This window comes from Carlito syrichta, unplaced genomic scaffold, assembly GCF_000164805.1.
Source record: "Carlito syrichta isolate Samal-C Ts95f unplaced genomic scaffold, Tarsius_syrichta-2.0.1 Scaffold309885, whole genome shotgun sequence".
Taxonomy (NCBI): Eukaryota; Metazoa; Chordata; class Mammalia; order Primates; family Tarsiidae; genus Carlito; species Carlito syrichta.
Window position 1 is genome coordinate 363569 of NW_007253981.1, and position 11238 is coordinate 374806.

Here is an 11238-nt window from a genome sequence, read left to right on the forward strand (position 1 = left end):
CTCAGCCTTACAAGCAGCTGGAACCTCAGGCACCCACCACCATGCCTGGCTAATTTTTTTGATTTATTGTTGAGATGAGTTCTTGCTAAGTTGCCAAGGCTGGTCTCAAACCCCTGGATTCAGGCAATCCTCTAGCCTACGTCTTCCAAAGTGCTGGGATTACAGGCGTGAGCCACTGCAAGTGGCCTTGAATTGTATACTTTAAATGGGTGAGCTGTATGGTATGTGAATTATATCTCAATGAGGCTGTTATTTTAAGAATACAGATTTTTTTGTTTTTGTTTTTTAGCGACGGTTTCTGTTGCCTAGTTCTGGAGTGCAGTGGCACAATCATACTTATTATAACCGCCAACTTCTGGACTCAGGTGATCCTTTTGCCTCATCCTCCGAGTAGCTAGGGCTGCATATGTATGCCATCATATCTGGTTATATTATATTTTTTTGATTTGAGGGTCTCACTCTGTTGCCCAGGCTAGAACTCGGCCTAGATCATAGCTCACCACAGCCTTGAGCTCCTGGGTTCAGGTGATCCTTCTGCCTCAGCCTCCTGAGTAGCTTAGACTGCAGGCATGTATCATCATACCTGGATAATTTTTTATTTTTATTTTTTATAGAGATGGTATCTCGCTATGTTGTTTAGGCTGGTCTCAAACTCCTGGGCTCAAGCCATCCCTCTCCCAAAGTGCTGGGATTACAGATAAGAGCCACCATACCCATCCTCTGGCTAACTTTTTAATTTTTTTTATATATATAGGGTTTTGCTATTTTCCCCAAACTGGGTCTTGAACTCCTGAGCTCAAGGGATCCTCCCATCTCAGCCTCCCAAAGCACTGAGATTATAGGCTTGAGCCACTGTGCCCAGCCAAGGAAATAATTAAAAAAAAAAAAAAACTGTTAATACTGATCTTAGAAAAGTACTCAATTGTAGACCTAGTTCATGGATAAATTTTGAGTAGTGGGAAAGTATTAATATTTGATAAGCTGAGCTAGTCACAGAAATTACTTGGTCAGAACTCCAAATACAGATTTCTAATGGTGGCTTTAAATTTCATTTTAGAAGGCAACTTAGGCCTTCTATGAAAGAAGATACTTTCAAAAACTTGCGTAGTTGTTAATGTTACCTAGGTTAGTACCCCTAGCCAACATCCTCAGGTTGATTCTGGATGATACCTTTCATAGTTGCCTATTTGTGTGGCTGACAGCATGGTCTATAAAGCTAAGATTGCCTGCTACTCAATTTGGTTTCCTCTTTGTTAGTGGAGTAGGTTATTTAACCTCTCTTGCCTTGTATCCTTTTTTTTTTTGAGTTGAAGTCTCACTCTGTCCAGATTGGAGTACAGTGGCACGCTCACAGCCACTGCAGCCTTGACTTGCTAGGTTCAGGCAATCCTTCTGCTTTAGCCTTCCAAGTAGCTGGAACTATAGGTGTGTGCCACCATGCCCAGCTACTAGTTTGATTTATATAGAGATGATGTCTTGCCATGTTGTCCAGGCTGGTCTTAAACCCCTGGACTCAGGCAATCCTCACGCCTCTGCCTCCCAAAGTGCTGGGATTAAAGGTGTGAACCACCATGCCCAACTTGCCTTGTATCTTTTATCTTTTTTTTTTTTTGAGTCAGAGCCTCACTCTGTCACCACAGCCTGGAGTGCAGTGGCAGGCTCATGGCCACCACAGCCTTGTTCTGCTGGGCTCAGGTGCTTCTGTCTCAGCCTTCCAAGGAGCTGGAACCACAGGCATGCACCACCATGCCTGGTTGATTTTTTTTTTTTTAATTGTAGAGACGAGGTCTCGCCATGTTATTCAGGCTGGTATTGACTCCCTGAGCTCAGATAATCTCTCTCCTCTGCCTCCCAAAGTACTGGGATTATAGGCTTGAGCCACCGTGTATGGCCTTTTGTCTGTTAAGTGGTACCTCATAAGATTTGTGTAAGAATGAAGTGACTTAGCTGCGCTCTGTGGCTCAGCCTGTAATCCCGCGCCTTTGGGAGGCTGAGGTGAGTGGATTGCCTGAGCCCACGGATTCGAGACACGCCTGGGCAGCGAGACCTCATCTCTACAGTAAATCAAAAAACCAGCCGGGCGTGGTAGCGCATGCCTGTAATTCCGGCTACTTGGAAGGCTGAGGCGGAAAGATCGCCGGAGCCCATTAGGTCGAGGCTGTGGTGGGCAGGAGCGGCCACTGCACTCCAGTCTGGGCGACAGAGTGAGACTCCAACTCAAAAAAAAAAAACAAAAAGAATGAAGTGACTTAATACTTACAGTGTTTAGAACAGGTCCTGGCACATTCTGTTCAGTGTCATTGTTTGTGCTGTCTGTTTAATTAATTTATTTATTTTTAATTTTTTTAGTCGGAGTCTCACTCAGTTGCCCAGACTGGAGTACAGTGGCATGCTCACTGCAGCCTTGACCTGCTGGACTCAAAAAACCCTTCCACCTCAGCCTTCTAATTAACTGGAACTACAGACTCATGCCACCACACCTGGCTAATTTTTTGGTTTGTCGTAGGGTTGAGGTCTCACCATATTGCCCAGGCTGGTCTCGAACCCCTGAGCTCAGGTAATCCTCTCGCCTCCACCTCCCAAAGTGCTGGGATTACAGGTATGAGCCACTGTGCCTGGCCTATTTTTATTTTTAAAATAGAGATGAGGTTTCACTATGTTGCCCACACTGGTCTCAAGCTCCCGGACTCAAGAGATCTTGCCTCTGCCTCCTGAAGTGCTAGGATTACAGGCGTGAGCCACCACACCCAGCCATGTGTTACTGTTTTTATTTCATCTCCATGATCTCCAGGATTCTTTGTCATCTTGAAAGTCAGAGTTTGCTTTTGGCTTCTATATTTATTAGGATTAGGTTGTCTGTGAGTGACAGAAAATTTAAAGTAATAGCACTTTTAAAAAACCCAAAAGTTTAGCAGTTGAGAGTTTATGAAGTTGTCAGAGGTTCAGATTGTCCTGTCCTACTATTTTGAAAGCCTTAATTCATACCCTTTTCTTGAGTTGAAAGTCAAAAGATAACTAAAACAAATATTAGTGAGTAAATCTCAGGAGAAATAGCCCAAAGAGTTGATTTGGTTGTCTGTGTGAGCAGGATTTGGGAGCAGAGAGAGATGGGTTAGAGTCTAATGTGTTTTATTTTTACTGTTGTTTTCTTGGTTATAAGAATTTTTTGGGTAGGAGTTGGAGTCTCACTCTATCGCTCAGCCTGGGCAAGTTGGCGAGACCTCATCTCTACAATAACTTTAAAAAAAATTAGCTGGGTATGGTAGCGCACGCCTGTAGTTCTGGCTACCTGGAAGGCTGAGGCGGAAGGATAGCTTGAGCCCAGCAAGTCAGTGCTGGGGTGGCTGCAAGTGTACCACTGCACTCCAGCCTGGGCGAGAGAGTGAGACTCCAACTCAAAAAAAAAAAAAAAAGTTTTAATCGTGTTGAAATACACATAATATAAAAGTTTTCATCTTTGCCATACTTTGTATACTTAAGTATACAGTTCATTGATGTTCAGTACATTCACAGTGCTGTGAAACCATCGTTAATGTTGATCTGCAGAATTCTTTTCACGTAAAACTAAAATTCTGTATTTTTTTTTGAGTTGTAGTCTCACTCTGTCATCCAGGCTGGAGTGCAGTGGCATGCTCACAGCCACTGCAGCCTCCTGCTGGGCTCCGGTGATCCTTTTGCCTCAACCTTCCAAGTAGCTGGTACTACACCAAGAAGCGCACTATCATGCCCGGCTTATTTTTTGATTTATTGTAGAGATGAGGTCTCACTAAGTTGTCCAGGCTGGTCTCGAACCCCTGGTCTCAGGCAATCCTTTTGCCTCAGCCTCTCAAAGTGCTGGGATTACAGGCTTGAGCCACTGCACCCGGCAATTTCTGTACCCTTGAAAGCGTAAATCTCTATTTCCCCTACCCCCATTTCCTGGCAACTACTAGTCTTTCTGTGTCTGTAAATTTGACTATTCTAAGTACTTTAAGTGGGATCATACTGTATTGATTTTTTTGTGACTGGCTTATTTCACTTAGCTTAACGTCCTCAAGGTTCATCCATGTTATAGCATGTATCAGAATTTTCTTCTTTTTTTAAGGCTGAATAATATTCCACTGCACATAGATACTACATTTTGTTTATCTATTAAGTCATTAATAGGTGCTTAGGCTGCTTTTTCCTTTCGGCTATGTTAATAATGCTGCTGTTGGCTGGTCTGATGGTAGTTGCTTATCAGAACTTATTAACAGTGTCATTAAGTTGGGATTAAAAAAAGAAGAACATGGGTATACAAATACCTCTTTGAGGCCTTGCTTTTAATTATTTTGGGCATATATCCAGAAGTGGAATTGCTAGATCATATAGTAATTCTAATTTTTTTTTTAATCAGAGTCTCACTCTGTTGCCCAGATTGTACTGCAGTGGCACACTCATGGCCACCACAGCCTCAGCCTGATGGGCTCAGGTGATCCTTCTACCTCAGCTTTCCAAGTAGCTGGAACCACAGGGGCGTGTCACCACACCCAGCTAATGTTTTGATTTATTGTAGAGATGATGTCTCACCATGTTACCCAGGCTGGTCTTGAACCCTTGAGCTCAGGCAATCCTCTGTCCTCCACCTTGCAAAATGTTGGGATTATAGGCATGAGTCCACTACGCCTGGCCAAATTGTAAGAGTTCTTTCAATATTCTGGATATATCAGTTATATGGTTTGCAGATATAGTCTCCCATTCACGAGTTGCCTCTTTATTGGTTATGACTTTTGATGAATAGAAGTTTTAATTTTCATATAATCTAATTTATCTATTTTTCTTTTGTTGCCCATGCTTTTTGTGTCATATCTAAGAAATCATTGCTAAATCAATTGTTGTAAGGATTTCCTATATTTTTTCTTTTATGAATTTTATAATTTTAGCCCTTTAATTTATATCTTTGTTCCATTTGGAGTTAATTTTTGTGTATGGTGTAAGATAAGGTCCAACTTCAATTTTTTGCATGCAGAGATCCAGTTTTCCCAGTACCATTTTTTGAAAAGACTGTCCTTTCCCTGATTGAATGGTTCTGGCACATTTATTGAAAATCAATTCACCATATATGTAAAGGTTTATTTCGGTGTGCAGTTCTATTCCATTGGTCTATGTATCTGTCCTTATGTCAGTACCACACTGTTTTGATTACTATAGCTTTGTAGTAAATTTTGAAGTCCTCCAGTTTTATTTTTGTTTTATGGACAGGATCTCATTATATCACCCAGGCTGGAATGCAGTGGCACAGTCATAGCTCATTACAGTCTGGAACTCTTGAGTTCAAACGGTCCTTCTACCTCAACTTCAGAGAGTAGCTGGGCCTACAGGCTTGAGCCTCTGGTGCCCTACCAATTTTGTTGGTCAAGATTTTGTCTATTTAAGATCTTTTGTGATTCCATATAAATTTTAGAATGGGTTTTCTATTTCTGTGAAAAACGTCATTGAGATTTTGATAGGGATTTCATTGAATTTGTAGATTACATTGGGTGGTATTGTTAGCTTAACAATATTAAGTGTTCAAGTCTATTAATACAGGAAGTCTTTCTATTGATGTCTTCTTTAATTTAATTTCTTTCAACTATGTTTTATAGTTTTCAGTGTAAAAGTCTTTCACTGAAAGACTTTTATTCCTAAGATTTTTTTTTTTTTGAGGAGGCGTCTCATCCTGTCACCCAGGTAGAGATGAGGTCTTGCCAAGTTACCCAGACTGACCCATGGGCTCAGGCAATCCTCTCACCTTGGCCTCCCAAAGTACTGGGATTATAGGCATGAGCCACTGCGCCCAACCCAGATTTTATTTTATAATGGTTTCATAATCTTGATATGTAACCCTTTGTTTGAAGTATTCCCTTATAATACTCATGCTAAATTGTTTCATTGTGTTTTGTAATTTTAGATTGTATAGTCATATTGATTGGAGCTTTAATTAAGGAAATCCCATGAGACCTGGGTTGAGGGCTTATACTGGTGTATCATCTATCTACCTGAGTGATAGGCACGTGTTTCAGATGTTCAAAGGAAAATTTCTCCCACACCCCTCAAGCTACAGTGTAAACTCCATGAAATCAGGGGTCTTTGTTTTGTTCACTGAAGTCTCTCAATATATCTAAAACAGTGCGTGCCTACGAGGAATCCCACCTATAGTTGTTGAACTGAATTCATTCTCTTACTTTGAAAATGGGTAGATTAATATTTACTAATCTGGCCAGGCTTGGTGGCTCAACCTGTAATCCCAGCACTTTGGGGGAGGCCAAGGTGGGTGGATTGCCTGAGCCCGCGGGTTTGAGACTAGCCCGGGCAACTTGGCAAGACCTTGTCTCCACAGTAAATCAAAAATTAGCCTGGTGTGGCTAATTAGCACGCGTGTTTAGTTCTGGCTACTTGGGTTGGCCGTAAGCGTGCCATTGAACTCCAGCCTGGGCAACGGAGTGGGACTTCAACTCAAAAAAAAAGAAAAGAAAAGAAAAGAAAAAATATTTACTAATCCATTCTTTCATTGAGGCATTAATGAGGGACTATTGTCTACTTTCTATCAGTAATAGTTGTGGCTATCTTTTGAATTATTGACTGTTTGTTCTAGTTCATTCTAGTCTTATGATAAATGAGCATTTGCTTCCTTTTGGCATTATTTTTGTTTGAGTGGCCTCATACTAATTTTGTTTAGCTCCCTGAACCATCTTCAGTTTATTTTTAACTAATCCTCATATTTCTCTTTCGGAAGGTGGAAAGTCATGTATTTTTTTAAATAAAAATCATCAGATTAAACTTTGAAGGATTAAAAAAATAACCTTGTATGGATGATAATGTTTAGCAGTGAGAATTTAGATAACCATCAAACATAAAATAATAGGTGAAAAGTAAAAAAAATAGAAAATTTTGACTGGGTGTGGTGGCTCATACCTGTAATCACAAGCACTTTGGAAGACTGAAGCAGAAGGATCACTTGAGCCCATGAGTTTAAGGCTGCAGTGAATTATGATCACACCACTGCATTCTAGCCTAGGCAACAGAGCAAGATCCTGTCTCAAAAAGTATATAGTGATAATAATAAAAGAGAAAATTTTGTTTTTTCCTACATAAAGGCATATGGTCAATTTTTCTGATTAACGTACTGATCATGGGCAGAAGACAACCCACATATATTCCGGTAAGGAGGGTATAACTAATTTTCTCTTTTTTTTTTTTTGCATAAAAATCTCACTCTGTTGTTCAGGTTGGAGTGCAGTGGCACGCTCATGGCCACTGCAGCCTTGACCTGCTGGGCTCAGGTGATCCTTCCACCTCAGCCTTTCAAGTAACTGGAACCACAGGCTCATGCCACCACACCCAGCTAATTTTTAAAATTTATTTATTGTAGAGACAAGATCTTACCAATTTGCCCAAACTGGTTTCGAACCCCAGGACTCAGGCAATCTTCTCGCCTCAGCCTGTAGGCATGAGCCACTGTGCCTAGCTCATTTATTTTTAATTTTAATGTGGTGCTTATTAAATTATTTAAAAGTGAAAATTGAATACTATTATTTAGCAGGTGTGGGAATTATCTTTAAAGAATATTAAAGAAGAAAATTTCACCACTTTGTATCATAATATCACCAATAAATTCAATAGACTTGTTCATTTGGGATGTACAAATTAAATGGAACATGAATGTGAGCAGAAATAAAGTCACCATGTTGAATACACTGAAGTCATAAAGAGTTTGTTTTATATTTTGTTTTCTATATTATCTTAATATGATCATGTTGAACAACTATTTATGGTTGGTATGGAAGACTGTGAACTGACCCACCACTAAATTTTGAGGGTCTTAGTTCTACTGTCATGTGACGTAAGAATGACTAAATCTTGCTACTTTTTTGTTTTGCAGTTCCGGTTCCTAACAGATTTAATAGACGAGTATCAGGTATGTATGCTTCTTTATAACATACTGCTAAAATGCTACTAAATATTCCCATTAAATAGTAATATTTTAAATAAAAATAAACTCATCTTTTAAATAAAAAGATAAGCTAATGGCATCACAGAACATTATGCTAAAAGTAAAATTGTGGTTTCTGTTTTCATTTTAAGATTTGAGTATATATGTACATTTTGTTTTGTTTTGGAGTCAGAGTCTCACTTTGTTACCCAGGCTGGAGTGCAGAGGCATGCTCATGGCCACTGCAGCCTCAACTTGCTGGGCTCAGATTATCTGTCCGCCTTAACCTTCCAGGTAGTTGGGTCTACAGGCATCTGCTCTACCATGCCTGGCCAGTTTTTTTTATTTATTTTATAGACGGGGTCTCCCCAAGTTGCCTAGGCTGATCTCGAACCCCTGAGCTCAGGCATTCCTCTCGTCTCAGCCTCCCAAAGTGCTGAGATTACAGGCATGAGCCACTGTGCCCAACCTATATGTACATATTTTTGTGTTGCTGTAATTGGTGTGGTTTGTCTCTTTACATTAATGTCATTAATATTTTCCCACATTCATAATTACATCTTCTAAAATAATTTTTTGTATTACTATTTCTGGTATTCTGGATTATGCTGCCATTAACTTTCCTATACACTTTTTTGAGCCATTTGAATTATTGTCTCAGTTTTGGTGCTGGAAGTGGTATTCTCTGGTCAGAGACTGAGCATTATTTTGGCTTTTTCTGTGTCTTGCTTTCTAGAGACAGTCCACAGATTAGGCTGCTGGGAGAAAGGCACCTTGCAGAGGCCCCTTTTCCACCACAAGCTCAATAATATGGACTCTATTTTTTTGTTTGTTTGTTTGTTTGTTTGAGTCAGAGTCTCACTCTGTCACCCAGGCTGGAGTGCAGTGGCATACTCACAGCCACTGCAATCTTGACCTGCTGGACTCAGGTGATTTTTCTGCCTCAGCCTTACAAATAGCTAGAACTACAGGCCATCACCACCACACCTGGCTAACTTTTTTATGTATGTATGTATGTTGGAGTCTCACTCTGTTGCCCAGGCTGGAGTGCAGTGGCACACTCATGGCCACCGCAGCCTAGACCTGCTGGGCTCAGGGGATCCTTATGCCTCAGCCTTCCAATAGCTGAAACTACAGGCGCCTGTTACCATACACAGCTAATTTTTTGTTTTTGATTTATGGTAGAGATGAGGTCTCACCAAGTTGCCCAGGCTGGTCTTAAACCTCTGGACTCAGGTAATTCTCTCACTTCGGCCTCCCAAAGTTCTGAGATTACAGACTTGAGCCACCATGCCTGGTACTTTTTGATTTATTGAAGAGACAGGATCTCGCCAAGTTGCCCAGGATGGTCTCCAGCCCCTAGGTTCAGGCAATCCTCTCTCCTCCGCATCCCAGATTGCTGGAATTATAGGCATGAGCTGTCATGCCTGACCAATAATATGGAATTTGATGTAAAATAGCACCTCAGATCATTTTGTCACTTCTTTGGTTGCTAACAAAAGTGAATGATTTCCAAATATGGGAAATCTATTTGTATTTTCTTTTTCTTTTTATTAAACGTATGTATGTGTGTATTTATATAGAGACAGGATCATGCTGTATTGCCCAGACTGTTCTCGAACTCCTGGGCTCAAGTTGTCCTGTGGCCTCAGCCTCTCCAAGTGCTGGGATTACAAGTGTGAGCTACTGCACCTGACCTCTGTATTTTCTTGTATGGAACTAGTTTGGAAATATTTTGCCCTTTTATCTAGTATGGTCTATATTGATGCACTCTTCCCTTCCCCTTCCATTTTCTCCCTTTCTGCTTCCCTCTCCCCCTTTACCCCTTTCCCCTTCCCTTCCCTTTTCTTTAAAAATACGTTTGTGAAAATTTTCTTTCCAAATATTTGAGCTTTTGAAATTTTTTTTTTTTTTGAGTTGGAGTCTCACTCTGTCGCCCAGACTGGAGTGCAGTGGCCGCTCCCGGCCACCACAGCCTCGACCTGCTGGGCTCCGGCGATCCTTCTGCCTCAGCCTTCCAAGTAGCCGGAATTACAGGCATGCGCTACCACGCGTGGTTGATTTTTTTATTTATTGTAGAGATGAGGTCTCGCTGCCTAGGTGGGTCTCGAACCCACAGGCTCAGGCAGTCCACTCACCTCAGTCTCCCAAAGGCGCAGGGATTACAGGCTGTGCCACCGAGCCCGGCTATTTTTAAATTTTTATTATAGAGATGAAGTCTCGCCAAGTTGCCCAGCCTCTTCTCAAACCTCTGGACTTAGGAAATCCTCTCGCCTCCCAAAGTGCTGAGATTAACAGGCATGAGCCACTGCTCTCAGCGGCTTAAATTTTAATACCTGACTGATAACTCAAATACTGCCTGATATAGCAGGCACTCATATTGAATATATATATTTTCTGCTTTTTTTAAAAAAAATGATTATCCCCCTTTTTTCATAGAGCTGATAAATATATTTTTTGAAAATGTTTCTTTTCTTTTCTTTTTTTTTTTTTTTTGAGTTGGAGTCTCACACTGTCGCCCAGGCTGGAGTGCAGTGGCATACTCAGACAGCTACCCCAGCATCGACCTACTGGACTCCGGCGATCCTTCCACCTCAGCCTTCCAAGTAACCAGAACTATAGGTCGGCGCTACCATGCCTGGCTAATAGTTTTGATTTATTGTAGAGTCGAGGTCTCACCAAGTTGCCCGGGCTGGTCGCGAACCTGCGGGCTCAGGCAAACCACTCGCCTTGGCCTCCCAAATTGTTGGGATTACAGGCTGAGCCACCGAGCCTGACCAAAAAATCAAACATTTTAAGAAAAACTTCCAGGCTGGGCCTGACCAAAAAATCAAACATTTTAAGAAAAACTTTTTGACTGGGTTCGGTGGCTCAGCCTGTAGTCCCAATACTTTGGGAGACCAAGGTGAGTAGATTGCCTGAGCCTGCGGGTTTGAGACCAGCCCAGGCAACTTGGCGAGACCTCGACTCTACAATAAATCAAAACTATTAGCTGGGTGTGATAGTGTGGACCTGTATTTCTGGCTACTTGGAAGGCTGAGGTGGAAGGATCACTGGAGCTCAGCAGGTCGACGCTGGGGTGGCTGTGAGTGTGCCATTGCACTCTAGCCTGGGCGACAGAGTGAGACTCAACTCAAAAAAAATTTTTTTTGTTTAATTTTTTGGTACATCTAGAATTTGTTTGATAATACAGTTGGATATTGATGTGTTTCAAACTTGCTTGGCAAGCAGTAATGTATCACATCATTCTTTCACATTGCCTTGTTTTGGAAAGGTCTCTTGATCTTTTTTTTTTTTTTTTTTTTTTG

At 41.3% G+C, this 11238-nt stretch overlaps 1 protein-coding gene across 6 annotated transcripts in view; it reads left to right on the forward strand.

The window, feature by feature from the left end:
• PRKAR2A (protein kinase cAMP-dependent type II regulatory subunit alpha) overlaps positions 1 to 11238 on the forward strand; it is a 139069-nt gene that overhangs the window by 27720 nt on the left and 100111 nt on the right. For all 6 annotated transcript variants that reach the window (XM_008068165.2, XM_008068166.2, XM_008068167.2 and 3 more), the window contains exon 2: positions 7880 to 7915. In XM_008068165.2, coding sequence (XP_008066356.1) covers positions 7880 to 7915 — 36 coding nt within the window. The remainder of the gene's footprint in view (positions 1 to 7879; positions 7916 to 11238) is intronic.